We start from the raw sequence: 21,748 nt of genomic DNA on the forward strand, positions 1-21,748 counted from the left end.
TACATGCCCTTTGACCCAGCAGAATTCCATTTCTAAGAATTGATCTACTAGGTGTGAAGTGCGAAATGTATAAACATAAGACTGGAAACATTCTGGAGTCTAAATGTCTCCATCAACAAGGACTAAAAACGTTATGGGTCTTCTGTATGATGGAGTTAAGTTGAATTATTAAAAGGGAGTGAGCACAATGCCACATTCACAAGGTAATGTGGTTGGAGAAAGATAAAAAAGAGTATTATAGGATGCTTCCATTTGAATATTGTAAAAGGGGGAAGATATATCTGTATGCACGTACTTGATTGCTCATGTATAGCTGCTCGAGAAGAATGTGTAAGACGGTTGGAAGAGTGATTTCCTTCATGAACGGTGGTGAGGGAGCTAGATGTCTGGGGAACGGGGTGGAAGAGTTGAGGTCTGTCAGAAATGTGTGCAATGAATTTTAAATGTCCTCTTCTCGCTTAGCATATCGGTTTCCTATTGCTGCATGACAAATCACAAATTTAGTGGTCATGTAATGCAACCTAATCAAAGGAGTGACAGCCCTTTGCCATACATAGTCTCTTGGTGAGAAGCAAGTCACAGGTTCCATCTGTGCTCAGGGGAGGAGCTTATACAGGAGTGTGACTCATTATGGGAGTCATCTTAGGGGATGTCTGCCATGGCATTGGTCAATTTTTAGTACCTAAAACTTACTCTTCAGGAATTAGAGGGACACTGGAATTGAGAACTTGGTAACTCTGACTGGACCAACAAGGTGGATATTTGGTAGGGAGACCTTGTGAAGATGTGGTGATCTATCAAAGTTCAGACTGTGGCACCTTAATCCCCAGAGGTTTTGGTTTCAGTCTGACTGAATCCATTGGTTTTCATTTGGTTGTTAATGAACTCCGATTTTTCTTGAATGAGCTAATTTTTCCCAAAACTTCTTAAATGGTTGAATTTCTTTCCTGCCTATTACTTGCTTTAAAAGAAATAAAAGCCGTTAATTAGTAATTTTGAGAGGATAAATAGCCAAATCTCCTTCTCAATCAGGAGAAATGTGAAATAGTTGGGAGTTCAGGAAACCCAAGAATTTGGAAGTGAAGCTTGCATCTTTTAACTCCACCTGGTGGGGGTTTTCTGTCACTGCAGGTGGATTTAATTCAAATACAGCCCTAAACATTTTAATTCAGAGTGACTGTTGATTACTTTTAGGATTTACTCTCTGCTGGGTTGGTTGTTTCAGACAGCTCGTATATCACTCTCGCTGTAGACTTGCTGGTTTTTGGCCGTGCTTACGAACTGTACTTCACCATGCATAGAACGGATGTGATTAGACCCACAGAGTAACTAAATATTTAAGTGGGTGCTTTGACATATGTACATAATCGAAGGGTGACATTGTCACAGTAACTCTAGGAACAAGGATTTGTTGTAAAAATTTGTCAGTATGACCCAGGGTCACAGTAGTTTGCTTCAGAAATCATATATATATTTAAATGTATGGGTTATTCATTTTTTTTGTTGTTGGTTACTTTGGAAAGTCTGTATAGAACTGTTACTGTAACCACCATTCTCTGTAATTTTCTAGAAGATGTGTGATTGCCTAATGAAACAAGCTGAGGAGTCGAAGATTTCTGCACAAATGTCCCCACTCAATTTCCTTTGGCCACTATACAAAGCAGGTTTCCTATTTTGGGGGAAAGCAGCGTTGTAGTGAAGGGTTAAAGTGTTATATCCCTTAAGAAGGAAGGCTCCTGCTTGGTGTGCCGTTCCAGCAGAACACATCCCTGAGCCCCTACACCCTCCTGGCCCCTCCTCCATTTCAAATCTAACCCAGGAATTGCTCCTGAAAAGCCTTCTTCTTTTCCTCAATAAATTGGGTACCCACTGGGGGCCCAGACTATACTGTACCTCATCAGGTCCTGTTTCCAGGACCTAGCAAGATGCTCAGTGCATGACATCAAGTGAACTTTTCAGTAAAGGTTTGGTGAATCAAAAAGCATTTGCAATTTTTTCCTTTGTTGTGTTTAAAAAAAGGTGGAGTGGGGAGAAGACCATTTGGAGGAATTGAAGTTTTTATCATTCTGGTATTAAATGAACAAAATGCTACTCTAGTTCCTTCTTTACTTATCCTAGGTGATGAAGCATATGTGATATGCCTTTAATTCTAAAATTTCATTTCTAAATGAGCAAGTAGCTTTGTCATATTAAAAGGTGTTTGAGTTAGACCAAATTGTAATGAGTCAAGGTTTTATCTAGCATACAAAAGATACCAGAATATAACTTCCTTAACTTCTAAAGTCGTTTTTCATACAGAACCACAATAAAAAAGTTGAGAATTCTTTAAATATCCTGATGAAATGCACATGCATATCTTCAACTTATTTCCAAAATATACACAAATGAGTCAGTTGACATCTGCGTCTGCTTTTTTTTAAGGTATAAATGCGAATCTGGCCTCTTTTAATCATCTCCAGCACTTTGTCTAAGTAGCTTTTCATGATTTGTACACAAAAGTCACTTCCCAGGAGAGGAAGACTCTTTAAAGTGTAAGCCGAAGTGTACACACAATTAACATGAGAGAGACCTTCGTTTTTGGAAGTAATTTGAAAGAAAATGAGCACGGTTTGAAAAAAAGAAAGAAATTGGAACCACATTTTTAGGTATTTATGTGTAACCAGAAAGGACTGTATCAGTCTTCCTCCATAGTGTATGCTTCCTCTGCAGTGTGTGCTGTGTGACTTTATCATTTCCAAGAATTTATTTTCATAGAAATAATGTTTAATTGAAGCTTTTAAGGCTCACAAGTCTAAAAGTGATATAGTTTCACATCCAACTGTTTTTTAAACATCAGTAATAAGGAAATACTAATGATATGAAACTGTAGTGGTGTTTCACTGAAGATGGTATTCTGCCGGTCATTTCTGGGTCACAGAAAGGATGTGCAGGGTGTGCTCTGACTGATAGGGTCTTTCCTGGGGACTTCCCCGAAGAGCATGAAGGGGCCCTTTGAATGTGAGTGACCCAGTAAGCTTGTGTTCTTAAGAGAAACCTCAGATTCCTACCTCTTCCTTCTTTTGTTCTTTTTAATCTCTTGTTACCAAGTCATATTTAGTCCAAGTCTCCATCCTTTCTCCCAGCCCCTCTCCTTTGCAAATACCCCCCTGGGGAGCATTGGGGGGTTGTGTCCTGCAGTGTGGTCGCTGAGTGCTACAGCCACCGTGCAGCCCCGATGCCTGCCCTGCGGAGCCAGACTTCCTGAGCTGTGGTCCTTGGGTCATCACACTGCTGAACTCTGGACCACTCTCTCTGCCACCTCTTGGCAGCACAGCCCTTCTCCTTGATACCTCACGGGACACAGGCATCCCAGGTGAGGGGGTGGGCTGCTGATCAAGTTCACCCTTCCTCGAAGTACCTGGAATTGCTTTCCTCGGTCCAGCCCACTCGGCTTTACCCCTCCCCCCCCCTTGCTTATTTTCCTTTGGAGAACATCCCCACTGTGGCTAGAAGGCAGGTCTGTAAATGTGGGAATCCCAGTTGTGGCTGAATCTGCCCACAGGTCCAGTTCTCTGAACATTGCTTGGAAGTAAAGAGGTTCTATTTAGGGTTCCTGAGGCCCTCTGGGGAGCGTTGTGACTAACTCTCAAGCTTGCTTCTCAGAGCCTTAGCTAGGACTCTGGCCAAAACGCTTGGGGCCCTTTCCTTTCAAGCTAGGTTTGCCCAGGGACAGCTTGTTAGAAATGCAGATTTTTAGCTCCCACCCTGGTCAGTCTCTAGGCGGCACTCTGGGCTCCATCCAGCTCTCTGGGCGGTTTCTGTGCATGCTCACTTGGGACATGCTTTAGTACACTATACGTGGTGAAGATTGCACAGTGGGCACTCTTCGAAGATTTTAAAAGCGGAGGGAATCTCAGTTGGAGGCCAGGATCCAAAACATTCACCTCAACCTTTATTTTTACTGTTAAGGAGTTTGAGCCCAGGGGAAGTGCTGTAACTTCTCTAAACCACATAAGTGCTGGAAAGGGAAGTTGGGGACTCAAAAGCAGGGCTGCTAATTTTTGTCTTTCTAGAGCATCTTCTCACCATATGATGTTCCTTCCTTTACAGTATATTAAGAGCATGCTTAATTTATTTAAAACAACCAACCACCCGCTCTTCTTTCCATCTCCCCTGGTTCCCCGAAAAAGCAGCAGTGGCCTTGGTCACCCTCTCCCATAACCACTAGACTCTGGGATATTTTGAAATTTGCATATATGCAATAGAATAGTAAAAGGATTGGAGCCACTAAGGTGTCTTTTGGTCTGGGCACTGTTTAACAGAGAACACCCCTCATGTGTTTTCTCATATGTTCACTTAGCAAACATCTGTTGGAACTTGCTATTTGCTCTGTGTTGGTATGGTAAATATTTTTCCAGATAAAGGAATAATTGTATCTGTCTGAAGGGATTGCAAGATTCTTTTTTTTTTAATTCTAAATCATTAGCATTAATTTTATTCCTCTTTATAGTACACCATTCCAGTTTTAAATGCAACTAGAAGAGCAGAGAACTCATGCAGAATCACCAAAATTAAACAAGTTACATTTCATAGCTTATGTATATATGTGGTATATATTTTGTCCTTATTAGGCAACACTGCAAAAAAAAAAACCTCGCTCAACTATCATTTCACTTCTTTTTTTTTAATCTTATGTTAATCCCCATACATTACATCATTAGTTTTAGATGAAGTGTTCCATGATTCATTGTTTGAAGGATTGCAAGATTCTTAATCAGGGAACACTTTAAAGTGTTTCTAAGTGAATTGGAGTTGGTTGCTTGTGTAGCGAGCAGTGCTAAGTTTCCCTGCACCAAAGGGCCTTTTTTTTTTTCTTTCTTTTCCATCACAACTGATACAAACCAGTGCTGGGCTCCAGGCTGCAGCCAAAGTTGGAGTTCGAGGGCTGACTAGAACCTGGAAGCTTGGAGTTTTGTACTTCACTAAAAGAAGAGCCCTGGCCCATTTTAATTGTACATAATAATGGAATTGTTGGGCACTTCTAAACTACTCACTTAAGCCATTTGTAGAAATCCCTTGGTGAAACACTTGGCATTATCAGCAATTTGCATTTTAGCTACTCTGATGTATGTAAAGTGGTATTACATTTCAGTTTTAATTTACAGTTTGTAAATGATTAATAATGTTAAACAAAATTTCACACTTATTGGCCATTTACCTTTTTTTAATTTAAATTCAATTAACCAACATATAGTGTATCATTGGTTTCAGGTGTAGTGTTCAATAATTTATCAATTGCGAATAACACCCAGTGCTCATCATATCATGTGCCCTCCTTAATGTCCTCCTTAATAAAGTGTTTTTTTCCCACAAAAAAAAAAAATCCCTTGGTGATTTTTTTAAGGATTGCGATGTCAAAGCAAATGAGTTGGTTTTTAAAGTTTGTGCTTTTTGCTTCTTTCTAGCATTGCCCATTTGTTCTTTGTTTATGAACCTTTTGTTTAGTGTGTTTTGGTAGGCAGAACAATGCCGCAATTTAGTTGAGAGCCGAAATAATGCTAAGCAACACCTGATTATCTGAAATCCCATTTGCCTTTGTAAATGAATATATAAAGGCCTGCTTTTCCTTGCATTTAGCCATTTTTACTTTAAACACATCATTACCTTGTTTGAGTGTTGAACAGTCTGACACTTTTTAATTGTTTTAAACCATGAGTGTATATTGTTTTTAGTTATTGCTCTTTTTAAAAGAGACTTCTTGAATGTCAGCCTTGGAAGGCTGATGAAACTTGGTTTAATTTATTTAGGCATGTAAGTTTTGGTCGCACCTTCAGCAATGCTTGTTTCTGGTGCTCTAGGAAGGATTTGGGCATATCTTTTTCTTTGATCAGACATTTCCGTGAGACGGTGCCCAGATGTTACACATTTGAGTATATAGTCTTGGCAACATATGCTTTACTGTACTGCCTTTAGAAAAAACTTCGTAATTTTAAAGAAATGCAAGAATCATAAAATACGCTTTCTAAACCTTTTTAAGATTAATTTTTTTTCTTTAAAATTAAAAACATAAAATCTGGCTGGAAAAAACTAAATATTAGGTCAGACTTTGTGGAATTGTTAATATTTGTCAGCTTTTGAGCCACATAAATGACATTTTGGGAGTCAACCTAACAGACCTTCCAAATTAATCTTTGATGGATGATAATGCTAGTGGTCAACACCGGTTCATCATCTTTCACAGCTTTCAAAAAGCTTCTGCAGTTCTAGATGTTACTTTCATTCCAACTATTGCCGCTTACTTCCTAAGAAGGGCTTTCTACTTCTTAGAGCTGTGCAGTGGCTACCTAATTCTTTAGCCCTGAAGAGAGCTTTTGTTTATTAGAAGTCCGTGGCTGAGATCCATTGAGTCCGAGGAGAGCCTGTGGTTGCCAGCCCTGTTTCAGTTGTTCTCTTTGGCGTGAGCAGACTTGATCTAGTAGAATACCTCTTCCTTTTGCCATAAATGAAGCTAGGCATTCAATCTCTATCTTAAAAGTTTGTAACATGTCTCTGATGTATGTGCGAGAGCGCCAAAAGCTCTTTATTAAAGTGTGTGCGTAATAAAGAGGTGAGACATCTGACCCAGCTCCTAATTGTAATGGTAGCCCCCTTGAATTCGGAGAAAAGAAAAAACAAAACAAATATAGGTTTTCAGGTACCAGTGATTTTGCATTTGCTCACAAAATTTCCGCTTGTCAATGCTCGTCTCCTTTCACCTTTTCTGTGCTGTGAAGCAAGCCACTGTCGAAATCCTTTTTGTAGTAATAGAGGTTCCCCCCTCCTTAAAGGGGATATAAATAAACATAAGCATAGTTTTTATTAAAAAGAAATGTAAAAATGTTTCCCACTTTATTCTGCTACCTTACATGGTCAGCTTTTGGAACTCTTAAAAGATTTACATCCAGTCATGGATTTAGAGAATGTGCTAGTGTATTTGAAGGCATAGTTGGATGGCAGTGCCCTCTTGTGGGAGAATATCATATTGCTTATTTCATGCTCGGTTAAATCTTAAGGGATTTTTAAATTTCTCTTAAAAATCTGAATGTATGAAGGATGGCTCAGTAGGTTAAGCGTCTGACTCTTGGTTTCGTTTCAGGTCATGATCTCAGGGTCAGGTGATGGAGCCCTTATCAGGCTCGCTCAGCACTTGGAGTCGGCTTGAGAGTCTCTCTCTCCCTCTTCCCCCCACACCCCATGACCTTATTTCATGGCTTGGTTAAATCTTAAGAGTGCTTGTGTGCCCTCTCTCTCTCAAATAAATCTTAAAAAATCTGCATGAACCAGTATGTTTTGCATAAAATACTTTTTCAACTAGAACCTATTAACTTAATGTTTATTTTTGATCTCTTCCATATTTTAAAAATAAAAAAGTAGGGAGGGTGGTGGAGGTGGTGAGGTGTGTGTGAAGTAGAATTGCTCCAGTTTCTGAAGGGGGGGAAAAATGCATTTTTGAACAGCTGAAAGAAATTAGCGTAAGTGGCTCCAAATTGAGTTTTTGAAGTGTATTCCTTATAAAAGCCTCCCCCCCCCCGCCTTTTTTTCCTTTTTTTCTCTTTTCTTTTTTAAAGCAGTGTTACTCTTTCTTAGGGAAAGTTCTCCAGGCAGAGAGGGAGCAAAAATCCTTTCAGGTACTTGAGTCTTATCAAATGATAAAAATGTAAATCACATCATATTTGCAGTTAAAGTATGGTGTTTGACCTGGGTGTTGACAGAGCAGCATCTGAGTCTTGGTTCTTCTGCTCCACAAGGGCAAAGGATTTCATTTCCCCACCCCCAGAAGTGGTGGTATTACCTTTGTTCCAACATTGTGAGGGTTAACTGAGAGAATGTGTGTGCCTGGCACATAAGTAAGTTCTCCAAAAATAGTAGCAAGAATGATTCTGTTTATTGGATTTTGCTTTTGCTGTTAAAAAAAAAAAGTATTTTTTTCTGCAATTATTTCCTACTTAATGTTTGTTAAATTAGTGATTATGGGTTAACTGGAGTCCTGGGTTAGGAGCAGTTGTGTCTGAAGGTTAGCTCATAGACCAACGTGGACATTTTGCTGGAAAGGGCTCACGTGAATATTCATTAGGACTTTCCCCCTTGTTTTAGTTTAAGGAATTTAATATGATAGGTTTATCATCTATTGTCATTTAAGGAAATAAATACATTTTGTGTTAAGACTTTCTTGAACATACTACATATCGGGCATTTGCAATTTAATCTTAAAATATGTGATGTTTAACAAGCCCCTTTAACAAAATTGACTTGTTAACGTGTTAAAACTTGTTGGTGTGAAGAGTTTAAAATATCTTCATTTTAAAATGCTTTAATAAGTATATAAACATAATAATAAAATATCTTGTAGTAACAAACATATCGTGTATTTGTGCAAACCAGTAGTAGCCCACCTACTCTGAGGGCAGGGCTGAGGAGTAGCCTACCAGCCTTGGGCTATCCAAAAACCCCCTTTCCCACTTGCCCACATTTCATTTAGAGCACAACTATTTGGTTTCCCTGTTGGGTTGTGGGAGATGGATTTGTCATATCAGGCTTTTTTTTTTTTCTTAACTTTCATTTTTATTTTTTTAAGTAGGCTTCACACCCAGCGTGGGGCTCAAACTCACAACCCCTAGATCAAGAGTCACATGCTCTAGCATCTGAGCCAGCCAGGTGCCCCTGTCACATTAGGCTTTTGGTTGTAACTTCTTTTCAGGGCTGGAATTCTGATTTCTTTCTCTTTCTCTATTAACTTGTAACCTTCCAGAGGCTTTGGAGGTCTGCCTTCATAAGCATGACAGTGTCGGCCATCTCAGACTAAGATACAGATAAGATGAGAAAGAATGCAAGAGGCGCTTAGCCTGACTGTGCTCTAACCTCGCTGTGCTCTAGCCAGACTGTGTTCTGGGCTGTGGCCACCTTTTAACATAGAGCTCTGTTGACAGCCTCTGCCTGCTTCCCATGCTCAACGTCATCCTCACCCCCACCCCAGATCTCTATGCAGGGTCTCTATGAGATTAAAAAGATCACAAAAAAAGTGTTTTCTTCGGCCCTGTAGGTTTGACTGCATTTCTGTTCTCAGTGCAGTTATTTAAAAATTCTCCTTTTAGGATTCATTGGTGGGAAGCCGGTAAGGATTAATGAGAGGGCTGAATTAGAGAATATTTTTTAATGCAGTTTTGTTCCTCTGAGGTACATTCAGTAACAGAAACTAGGCCAACAAGTTATTGACAATTAGTGGTCCTTTGGGAATCTGCTTTAATGAATAGATAAGAATGATTTGTAATTAGCATAATAATTATATGCAAATGAATGCTTCTGAATTGCTCTAAAACACTTCTGAACTGTTTAAACAGCCCTCCTGAGATCTTGTTACTCTATTAATTTGTGTAGCAAATCTTTTTTTCATAGATCACGCAAAGATAAACTTCAGTCCAGCCCCTGTCCGAATTATGAATTCCAAGGTGGTAGGACCTGAATTAATGAGATTTACTTATACTATATTAATGGTGCTCTGTGGGAACCTGAAAGGGTGAGGAGTCCTTGGGGAGATGTAATTAAAAATAGGAAAGAAAGCTGCTTATTTGAAAATAACTGTTGAAATGAGTTTCTTAAACAAGTTCGTAAATGTTATTTGTCTTTACACCTTTGTTACTTGCTGTTGCAAAATTTAATGCAAACATTTTTCTTAATGGGCTTCTCCTCTGCAGTCTGGCTTGAATTTTGTCAGCTCCAATTAGTTACGTACTAGGGTCAGCGGTGATAGGATCCAGGAACTCCTTGTGTTCCAAGTGCCACAGTATGTACTGAAAAATGAAGGGCAGTGCTAATAGACGATGTTTGTTACTTATCTTCATATTTAATTTGGTCTTTTCACCCTCATCCTGGTCTTTACTTTTAGGATGTGATTAGAGGAAGTACGCTTTGCTAGGTTGAGCAGCAATACCCGTGCATTCTAAACTTCGTGATTATCTTTGAGCTATTTGAATAGACACCTAATTAATCATCTTGTGCTAAAGAAAAGCATTTTACAGCATGCTGCAGGATCCTAATAGCTCTCTCAAGTTTTTATTTTTATCCTGTAGAATTGTTTCTTTTTGCAGGGGTGCGGGGGGCGGGGCGTGTGTGTGTGTGTGTGTGTGTGTGTGTGTGTGTGTGTGTGTGTGTGTGTGTGTGTGTGTGTCCTTTTTTAAGCAGGTGTGGAGGGGTTGCTAATGCTTGTGGTTTGGGTACTCTTTTCCTCAGCTTACATTTAGCTTCACTTGTGGTAACCCATGTATGGTTCTTTAAGCAGTTTCTGGTGTCTGGAGCTCTTCTCGATTTTTCCACAAGCTGTCAAGAAACTCCTACCAAGTCCCCCACCTCCTACTCACTTCCCCATTCATAATCATGAGTTAAATCTGGGCTCAAGGACATTTAGGTTGGCTCAGCACAGATTTTATACTTGCATTTTGGGGGGCAGCCACTATGCTAGAAGATTCATAAAACTAATATTCTTTGTCTTCAGAATGAATCTGGTTTCTGTTGAGAGTTTCTATTGAGAGCTGTAGTGAGTAACAGATGTACACCCAAGAGGTAGCACAACTTTTGTATTCGAGTGACAGAAAACAGCTATTTATGAGAATTTAATGAATGTATTTTGTGGCTCCAGCATGGAGACTCAGTAAGCCATTTATTTACCATATTATATTTTATTTGTTCTCCATAGGGTGTCTTGACTTTCACTTGCCTCCTTTTTTTACTTAAATAAGAGTTTTCAATTAAATAGAGTTGTATTAACACTAATCCGAATCTACCTTATGCTGATACCGTTGTGTTTTTTTGTTGTTCGGCCACTAGTATTGGTGGAACGAGCCGTGTCTAGGGACATTACACCTAACTTGATAATGATGGTTTTACTAAGCCCTTATCCTGGCCAGGCCTGTGGGCATTATACAGATAATTAAAATTTGATCATAAAAAATTTTAAACACAGTGCACCTTAGCAATAGGATTTTTCTATTTTTAAAAGTGATTTTAAAAATACATTTCCGTGGCCTAGTGAATTTGCTTTCTTTTTTTCCCAAGGATTACAGAAAGTGCATAGCAAATTCAGCCTTCAGAATACCCAGGAGCTGAAGACTCAAGTAGGCTACAGCTGTCTTCACCCACAGTATTCTAAAAGAACTAATGAGATGAGAAGTCTGCAGCTGGTGGCAAGCACAATAAACCATGAGCCAAGGGCTTCTCTTCATCAGAGCCTCCCTGTTCCCCATGGGATCCCAAAGGAGACAGAATACTAACAAAGCCAGCAGGCTGTCTCATTCCACACTATTGCTCATTTGCAGCTATAATTGGTAGCTGAGGTTGCATTCTGTATGCTGAAACTGTCATACATGAAGGAATATATTTGTTCATTGTGATACAGATATAAATCGGCCAGTTTTCAAATATGGAAAGACCAAACTAGATACCCAACAATAAAATTGTAGCAAAGACGATTCTGTTCCAAAAAATTAAATGTTTGTTATAAAGGTACAAAACTGAGGTGGTTAAAACTACACCTGCTTCCCGCTTTTTAATACCTTGCTACTTAATTCAACTGATTAAACATTTACGTATTCAAACCAACATAAAAAAACACAAAAATTCCTAGGTTTTGACAAGATGCATTATCCTCATGTGTCAGGGTTAAGGTGCTATTGTTAATAATTGGGTTCTGTTACGTTTTCAGTATAATACCTTTAATGTTTGCTGTTTTTTAGTCAAGAGAAAAAAAGCCAGGAAGATTTACCTTGGGAGATCTGTGTATGTGTGTATAGTATTTTATATGCACACACTCTTGCCTTATAGGCAGATCTACTTTGATACCTCTGCTGCTGCTGCTTCTTGGTGTTTTTGAAATGTGTTTTGCTTATCTGGCAGTTGTGGACGCTCTTCTGCCACCTGCTCTGTGGTGTACTAGAGTGAGCCAAGGACAGAGGCTAAGAAGGCTTGAGTTGAAGCCCTAGGGCAAGAGAGATTTTCAACTCACCACTTCCTTGTTGGGACTATGGCTTCCTCATCTGCAGAGAGGCAGCTCCGATGGTCTTCAAGGTTGGGTTTTCCTGTATAATTCTGTGAGCTCTTAGTTTGCAGTGAATAACTGGCACTAATGATGGAGGCTGGCAAGTAGACTGCAACAGTGTGTTGGGTAGAGAGTGGAGAAGTTTGGAAGCATTATTCCATGTTCTTCAGTTAATTAATTTATCAAATATGGATTGAGAAGCCCTGAGTTGTCACCCTGGGATGGAGCTGGGTTGGGAAGGGCCTGAAGGAGTGTCGTCAATGAAGCCTGCCTGATCCATCTGTTCGTTTTCACCCTCCCTGGTGCCATCATCGTGCAGTAGTTCTGTAGGCTCCATTTCATCAGTTCTAAGGTTCCCCTGCCCTCTTTTCCTCACATTTTAATACATTCAAAATTAGGGTTTGTCTTCCAGTTGTGGCATGCTTTATTGGCTGAGTGTGTTCTTTCTTAATGGCACATAAAATGGTGGAGCATCCTGTGACAGCCTCTCAGATTTGGGAAATTGATATTTACTGTTCAGCACAGGCCAGGCTCCATAATATCTCAGATTTTGCATTAAAAAGAACATTTTGAATGGCATACCCACAGTGAGGTCACACCTGAGACGGTTTAAAAAAAAAAAAGTATTTTCCCTTTAAATAGGATGAAATATAGAACACTTGCCAGGCCTCTGGGCATTGTAGAGATAATTACAATTTAATCATAAAAATTTTTTTTTTTAAGATTTTATTTATTTATTTGACAGAGAGATTGACAGCGAGAGAGGGAACACAAGCAGGGGGGACTGGGAGAGGGAGAAGCAGGCTTCCCGCTGAGCAGGGAGCCCGATGTGGGGCTCAGTCCCAGGACCCTGGGACCATGACCTGAGCCGAAGGCAGACGCCTAACGACTGAGCCGCCCAGGCACCCCTAATCATAAAAATTTTTAACATCTACCTTAGCAGTTAAGGTTCTTCTACCTTTAAACATACTGTTAAAACTCCTTTTAAGAATACATTTCCTTGGCTTATGTCGGTTGATTTCGATTCTGAGTACAGTTCTCTCCATTCTCTGTTGGCAGTTAACCTGTGCTCTCTGGGATTTCCATTATCTTTTCTTTGTTTGCCTCTCTTTTTTTCTCCCAGCCCAACTGTGACTTTCTAGGAGCTAGCTAGCACCAAGTGGGTGTGTTGGTTCTCCTTACACCCTCAGAGCCCTTGGACTACCTCATAGCATCTTGTGTGCTGCTTTCTATGTGTGGTGGTTATGGAATAAGTAGACCTTGATGGAGGGAGATGGTGTCAAAAGTGATTATTTGATAGAATGCTAAATACTTTCAATTTTGGGGAAAAGTGAGCTTGTCTCTAGGTTTCAGTTCCAAGCCTCCGAGCTAGAGAAAATGTTTGATGGCGCTACGTGATTATTTACGTTAGCAGGAGGGCTGATTTTGCACTGTGAACCCAGGTCTTGAGACCACCTGCCCACTTGGTTTTTGCTCAGCAGTGAAGTTGTTAATTTTGAAGTTGTAGCTCTAAATCGGAATTTAAAAATTTGTGCTAGTTGACAGTAATTAAACTTTCTGCTGATGTGCCCAGACACATGAGTAACTCCAGTTCTCCAACTCCTTGCAGGCGGCTCGTCCAGGTTTGTCGTTCCCGGATAATGCTGACTGACCTAATGCCTGTGGCTACACCACACGGTGTATTTTAAAGCACTAAGATCCAGTGTAGCCAGCTAAGTGTGCTAGTTTAATAATTATGGTGTGCTCTTGGGGGCCTTTCTGAAGTTTTGTTTTCTACTTGAACCTCACATTTTTCCTTCTTCACACAATTTACCTATAACTTTGTCAGTAATTATTGACATGTCATGTGCATACCCTAAGTAAGTGTTGAATCCTGAGTGGCTGCTTCTCACCATGTTTTCTTTGATTTATGAAAGTTTGTCTTCTCCTTTAGAGTATGTTCAGTGCTTGCCGTTTTCTCTAGAACAATGATTTTTCATACTTGACTGGTCTGGGCGTTTCCCCCAAAGTCTCTGGTCCTTCCATGAATGCCATGAGGGACCCTTGGCTCAGAAATTCTACTCGAGAAGGCAAGGGCTTCCCTTTGTAGGATTTTCAACTCACCAACTGACCTCTGCTCACTGGTACCATTAAAATTCATTTGTTTTTCTAAATCTGGACTTCAGCTCTTCAAAGGGAGTTTTTTCCTATTGCTGGGTTGTGTGTAGATACGTGTGCGATGACAAAAGAACTTTGGTAAAGCAGACAGGTTTAAAAAGATTTACTTCTTTCATTTTCTCCATTCTGTACGGAAGAGGATGTTAGGGAAATAGAATTGACACACACTATAGAACTTTGCTTAAAACCTAAGTCTTAGGGCCATTCCCCTGTGACAAGATATAACTGAGGTAGTCCCATCACGGAGTCGTAAACCCTTCCCTCGCCTTCTGTGACAACGAGGAGCTGCCATGAGTGCAGTCCCTCTATGAGCAGGCCAAGGGATTTGCACTTGATGGGTCTCTGGACAAGGGTTTGGAGAGGCTGGCCTCGTCATTGAGGCATCCGGCACAGACCCAGCCATGGAAGAGATGGGGGTGTTGCAGGATTAGTAGTTCAGTCTGCATTCCTAGCCAGAGTAGTCGCTCTCGGTCATCACCTCTGGGTATTGTCAAGACTAGGATGAGTACCTTTTATTTCTCGAATATGACTATATATGTATCAAAATGTTGAAACTGTTAAAAAAAAATGTGGGAATATTTGTTCTTGGAGGTAGCTGTTCAGTAACCAGTGGCTTGCTCATCGAGACTTTCATGACTAAATATTATGTAGTTGTCTTGCCTTAACGTTAAAGTGTGTAAAGCAAAGAGAACCAAACCAAAAACTTAATGTAATGAACCATTTTGCTCCTTTTACACAAAAGCACAGTAAGTCTAATCAGTTTCTGTCCTGTGTTTTAGTAGCTGCAAAGAGCTGTTCTGGCAAGGTTAAATAATTTTCTCTGAGTTTCTTCTCTGCCTCTGACTTTGTTTTGCTTTGCAGGACTACAAAGCTGATGAAGACCCAGCATTATTCCAGTCAGTCAAGACCAAGAGAGGCCCTTTGGGACCCAACTGGAAGGTACTGGATGCTGACCTTTCTGACAGGCAGAGTCTTGGCAACAAACCACTTGACAGGTCCCTAGTCTGGAAGAGCTGGTGATGTTTAAGTGAAAAATAGAAATGGCACAAAAATAGTTTTATTTGTGATAAGGACTTAGAGCCAGTTGCAGTTGGCCAGCAGGTGTGCGCTGTATTAACAAACAGAACACAGCCAGACTGTCACTTTCAGCATAACGCTCTTCCGATCACTCTTAAAAGAGACAAGTGATGTAGTCTTTGGGGATTGTAATGTTCTCTTCTGAGACTTGAAGCAGTACAAAAGTCCATGTTAAATGAAGGTTTATAGTTTAATTTAGTCTTAGTAAAAACTGAACAAGTTGCATTCACCTGAGCTCATGTTCCTGGCCTTTTAGTAGTTACGTTCTGGAAACCAGGACACCAGAGAACAATTTTGATGGCAAATAGTCATTTTCTAATAAAGAACACATCCTTACTTTATTCATGGGAGTAGGAAAAGCAATGTCAAGGTAATCATTTAAATTGCTGTAGAAATATAATGCATTTTAAAGATAGCCACTAAACTAAATGACAGACCCTTAAAGAAGGCTTAATGTGGTGATGGCAAGTTATTACAGTTAATTAGACAGGAGCAGAGGAACATTAAAACCTAAACATGCCCAAAGCAGATTTCCACCAACGTGTTTTACTTGGTAACCAATCTCTTCATGGTGAATCCAGTCACCGATCATTGATAAAAGTTATCTGCATGCTAGTTGTTGCTTGCAGATAGAGGATTACTATAACAGCACCACAAATAACCCATTGAGTGGTTCTCCATGGGTGTTGGACTGTTTTGCAGACTGTCTTGCACATCAGCTAAAATGAAGAATGAGTCTGACTTTGTTCTATAAGAAATGATTCTTAATGATCTTAATTTTGCATTTGTTCTCTGGGTAGAGTTCAGTTCAAGATTCTCCCAATTGAATGGTCATGGCCAGAGACTTTTAACTTTAATTCCCAGGAAGTGATATATGTCACTTATAAATTAAGGAACAAATTCAGTATGGGTGATCTAAATTTCATTGAATGGATTTAAAGAATTTCCCCACCCTTTTGCAGATTTCTAACTGTGGACTTTAGAACTCACACTGAGTCAGAGGAGAAGTCTTTTCCCTTTGAGATTTAACCTGGCCTTCCAAAAAAAGAGTCTCGTGTTGGAGCAGTAGATGGGTGGCCACCTCAAAGGCAGCCCTATCTTCTAGAAGGCCGTCTTGCTCCATTAAGTCCTAACGCTAGCTAACGATGCTTTTACAGGGAATAGAGCGCAAAGTTAAGACTAATTTCCAACCTTTTAGGAACTTGGAATTTGATTTTTATTCCTTTTTTATTTATGATTTACCCTTTTTTTTTTTTTAAAGGTTTTATTTATTTATTTGAGAGAAACAATGAGATAGAGAGAGCATGAGAGGGGAGAGGGTCAGAGGGAGAAGCAGACTCCCTGCTGAGCAGGGAGCCCGATGCGGGACTCGATCCCGGGACTCCAGGATCATGACCTGAGCTGAAGGCAGTCGCTTAACCAACTGAGCCACCCAGGTGCCCTATGATTTACCCTTTTAACTAACATTGCTTTGTCTTTTATCATCAATCAGTGATTAAAATTCTAGAATAAGTTAATTTTTAGAAATAATGTGAAATTTACATTTTTTCAGGTTGCATTATAGCATTCTTCCCCCATTGTGTTTGTGTGTGTGCGTGCGCGCGTGTGAGACAGTTGCTTATTATTTCTCTGAGAGGATGCTGGCTGATAGTGATCCCTTCCCACCCCTTTATCTCTTGGTTATTAACTTCAGCCAAATGATGGTGGATGTAGCTACTCTTATAAATGGAGTTACTGCTTAACTGAATTTCATTGAATTACCACGATCTCAGAAATAACCAGTAGTGTGTTGTCGTCCGCTCCCTCCGCCCCCCTGCAGTTTCTCTTTCTGAGGTTTCATTTATCAGTGGTCAACTGCATTCTGGAATTAGTTGTTCCTTCTGAGGTCAAAAGGTCAGTGGTAGCCTGAAGCTGCATCACAGTGCCTGTGTTGTTCACCTCACTTCATCTCACCGTGTAGGCATTTTATCATCTCACATTGTCACAAGACGGGTGAGCTCAGTATAAGAAGATACTTTGAGAGAGAGAAAGACCAGATAGAGGATTACTATATATATATATATATTCGTGTAACTTTTATTACAGTATTTTGTTGTAATTGTTGTTTCGTGATTAGTTGTTGATGTCTCACTGTGCCTAATTTATAAATCAAACATGATCATAGGTATGTGCGTGTAGGAAAAAACATGGTATATATAGGGTTCAGTACTGCCCGTGGTTTCAGGCCTCCACTGGGGGACTTGCAACATATCCCCCATGGATAAAGGGGACCTGCTGTAATTACACCATCTGCTTACTCCCCTGAAGGAAAATAAAGAGTAGAAAGGATGACAAATAACTGCTAATTCAGCATATAGAAAACTGTGGACTGACTTGATCTTCTCAGCGTCTCTTGTAAGGAGGCCCCGTTTGTCAGTAACTATACTCCTCATGGCACTGAGGGCAGCGCTGGATGGTAGTTGCAGATTTCTATACTTCTGAAGTAGGAGAAGAGGCAAGGAATACACGGTAATTAGGGCAGAAAGGACGAAGAAATCCTGTTCTGGACCCACTTAGCCCAGAGTGTATGTCAGAATGTTCCTGTGTCAGAGCTGCTTGGTAGCTCCACAGCCCTCCAGAGGCCTTCCATGTGCCATCCCACCCTCACCCTTCAGTCTTCCTTCCCATTGCCCCTCAGGAGAAACTCCCCTTACAAGAACAAACTCAAAAGTGTGTTCAGCACTAAGTGCAAACTCTGTGATCTCTTTGAGACTTTTCCTTACTTATCCCACACTGGTGTGTTCTTCTGAATTATTGCAGTATTTACTGCTTGTCTGCACCAGACTGGAGAGTGGAAAAGAAACTTCTTCTTTGGTGCCAGGCACTATGCAAGGTTGTGTTTAATCTTCACGACCTTTGTGTGGGCTAAGTGCAACTGCTTCATTATATAGATGGGAAACTTGGTCAGAGAAACACAGCAGGACGCCTCCCGTTTCCACAGCACTTGATTCAGTGCTCAGCACAGAGATGTGTAATGCGCGGAGACATGGCAGTTTCTGACTCAGAATTCTGCCTGTGACTCCCCAATCACTAGTGCATCTTTTATGCCCTGTTGCATCAAGGCACTTGTGGCTCTCTGTATTCATGGTATTTGCCAGAATTTGTTAATTCCTGTTAGTATCAGTTGTACGTTTCCAATGGTCAGAGAGTCTGTGGGTGAAATCCATTCCCTTATCCCATGTGTCACAAGTTGTGACTTCAGTAACTTAATCCTAGCTCTGGGCCTGGGTTTCCACATCTCTAAAATGTGAGGGACGTTGTAACTGCCTCAGAAGGTTGTTGCCAGGACTGAATGAAGTAATGAATGTCACATTCCCAGCTCAGGAAACTTGGGTCTTTGGGAATGAAAAGCCTCTTCATGTCTTGGGGTTGATTACATCTGTGCATAAGCTACCCTATTTATGACACAGATATTCCTTGTCTCTGTCTAGTATCCAGGGCTTCCCTCGTTTTAGTATCTGGGTTTGTCAAACTCATCTTGACTCACCCCTCCTTACCCCTTGTGGTTATGTATGTTTAATGAGTGCTTGGCCTAGGTCAGCCATGAAGCAGAGGCCACATAAAGGCTAGGGAGTCTTTGCTAGCAGGGGATCATGGGGATGCCAGGGAATAGATTTTCATATTTTCCAATTAGGTTAGAGTACAGGCTTTTTTTTTTTTTTGCCTTGTGGTATGATACATACCTTTTGTTTTTTGAAAACTACAGACCCAGAGATGCGGGCCTTAGTTATATATTCATTTTCCCTCTGAAAAGATAATTTTTAAAATCTGAGCACATGAATTCTATTTTGTTATGTAGGGTTCAACATTTAAGTGATTCTGTGCATACGAATAGAGTGATTTATAACCTGATAAAGATTTTTGCTTCAAGGTAGATTTGTGCATTTCTTATGGATTTAAATGTTTATTTCTTTGTGGCACTGCATGCACATGCGTGTGTGTGTACATGCTTTGGTTTCTTTTGGTTTTGAGGGCTTTGTTGTGTATTATGACATTGGTATGGCTGCCTATTCTAATGGTGTATCAAAAACAACGTACATGTGGATTCCTTCAGCTTTCCAGTTTACCTCCTCTGAACTGAAGAGTTGTCATTTTAACAAATTGAAACACCATCTTTGAAGATTATGGTGTCATTTTTATCCTATGGCAACGCCTCATTTCTTTCTTCATTTAATCCAGACGCCTCATGAAGACTTAAGCTTCTGTGTCTACATATATGAGGTAGTTAATAATTAGGCCTGTGAAGGTCTTTGTAGGAGACTTTGCCAAAGTATCTGGCCCTTAGAGTGCTTGACATGTCTCGGAAGATTCATCTAGTGTCTGAACATTGCGGTCTAGGGGATCAGGTCAAATAAGGATACTGATCTAGAAATTGGGATTTTTATGTTATCTTTATATGTGTATTATGTGCTCTTTCTAACCATAAAGGTATGTCCGGTTAATGTTCTAATTCCACTCTGGAGCAAAAGCTCTGGCAGTTGGAGCTTTCATAACATTATGTCATGCTGTTTACCTGCTCAGTCCTGCTTTAGACTCATTTTTTTTTTTTTTTAAGATTTTTACTTATTTGACAGAGAGAGAGATAGCGAGAGCAGGAACACAAGCAGGGGGAGTGGGAGAGGGAGAAGCAGGCCTCCTGCCGAGCAGGGAGCCTGATGTGGGACTCGATCCCAGGACCCTGGGATCATGACCTGAGCCAAAGGCAGACGCTTAACGACTGAGCCACCCAGGCGCCCTAGACTCATTTTTGAATTACCAGAGAGGCTGTTCTGGATCCTTGAAGCTAGTGGAGGGTAGCCATCTTTGTGGGGTATAGGGACGCTAATTTTTGTTCCCTGCCCTGCTACCAAGGCTCCTTTCTCCTCCTGCCTCACATCTATGGAAAGAAGGTGGAAGCCTTGCTTGTCAGTGGCCTGAAGTAAAGATACTTCAAGGTCCTGTTGGCCAGGGATGGGAAGAATGGAAGTGGGGGTGTGGGAGAAGTTACAGCTCAGTTGTGGAAATCTCTTTGAGATAGAGGTTGACAAGAAAACAGCCCAGAGAGTCCTCAAGAGGCTGGTGAACACTGATAGCCCCCTAAGGAGAGAGACTGAGGGTGCTCTCCTGTCTTCATCTAGATATTGCTGTGAGTCCCAGGAAGGATGTGAAGATGTCTAAAACGTGTTCCCTCCCTATAATCTCACTTTCAAAAACCTATAGTGGGTGGCATAAAGAGGCTTAATAATTAGTTTCTGGTTAGACCACATTGTGGATTATCTATAATAAAGCAGACCTTAAAACATGGTTGTTTTGTTTGTTTGTTGAGCATCTGGTTTGGAAGCTAGGTTTTTAATACATCGTAAAAAATAAGTAACGCTTGGTATGTATGAATTACCCAACACCTGTAGAGGACACCAAAAAAGCTATTCCATGTCTTCAAGAAGCTGAGCACCCCAGGAGTGATACATGATTAGTTCTAACCTTATCTTGGATACTGAATGCCTCTGTTCTCAGGCAGCACCGAAGGATTCAGGCTTGGACAGGTGGAGTGCCTTACTTGAGTTTGAGAGGTGATTTGACAGGATGGGCCCCTTGCAGAGTTCTTACTGACTCTGTCAGGGACGATGTTTTCTTCATGAGTATTATCTGAAGGGTGAACCTGTGGTATCACTTTTACATAGTGTCACTCCTAAAGGAATTGGACACGAGCACAAAGCACATGTCATAGTTCTGATTAGTAAAATGGGTGTGAGCTACAAAAACACTAAGTTTGGAGACATGGAAAATGTGACTGATTGTCCTGCCACAGGAAGGAAGCTTTCGTGTCTTATTTTCATGAAACTAGTTTAACCCGTGATTACTCTTTTGAACTTTGATTTCACATTTGCTTACTCCATATAACATTTCCCATTTGCCCAGTCAGACAGGAATCTTCCACCTCTGAGCCCTACTGAAGTCCTTAGTCGGTGACCTTTCTCATGGTACTTTGTGTGTCTCATGTCAGGGTAGTGGTTTATGTGCTCACACTGTCTTCCTTCCCCATCTCCTTTGTCCCCTGGTACACACTGAGTTTTCAGCCATAGGCTCTGTGTCTGACCTACTTAAATGGGGCACTGCCTAGCACAGAGGTTTGCTCCTAGGAGAGGCTTAGTAAGTATTTGCTGGATTCAAGTTAACTGCCTTAAACCAAATAAAACACAACCAAATGTTGGACTTGCTGTGTACTTACAAAGAATATAATGCCCACTGTAGGTCTGTCCAGATAGCTACCAAAATCTAAACAAAATTGAGGGAATGGTATGGCTGAGTGAGGAATTGGGTTTTGCTTGAAATTTCAGTACACATACTTCACATATATTCTCTAATCTTCTGTTGATATTTACTGATGGATGCACTGGCAACAGCCCCAGCAGTGCGTTTATTTTTGACTTTCTTAGTGAAATCTGGGTT

The 21,748-nt window shown here is 40.6% G+C and overlaps 1 protein-coding gene across 2 annotated transcripts in view; it reads left to right on the forward strand.

Annotated features, from left to right (window-relative positions):
• Positions 1 to 21,748, forward strand: part of PITPNB (phosphatidylinositol transfer protein beta) — a 64,649-nt gene that overhangs the window by 27,669 nt on the left and 15,232 nt on the right. For both annotated transcript variants that reach the window (XM_081801917.1, XM_081801916.1), the window contains exon 8: positions 15,065 to 15,142. In XM_081801917.1, the coding sequence (XP_081658043.1) occupies positions 15,065 to 15,142 (78 nt within the window). The remainder of the gene's footprint in view (positions 1 to 15,064; positions 15,143 to 21,748) is intronic.

Source organism: Leptonychotes weddellii, chromosome 13, assembly GCF_054177405.1.
Source record: "Leptonychotes weddellii isolate Sample4059 chromosome 13, ASM5417740v2, whole genome shotgun sequence".
NCBI lineage: Eukaryota > Metazoa > Chordata > Mammalia > Carnivora > Phocidae > Leptonychotes > Leptonychotes weddellii.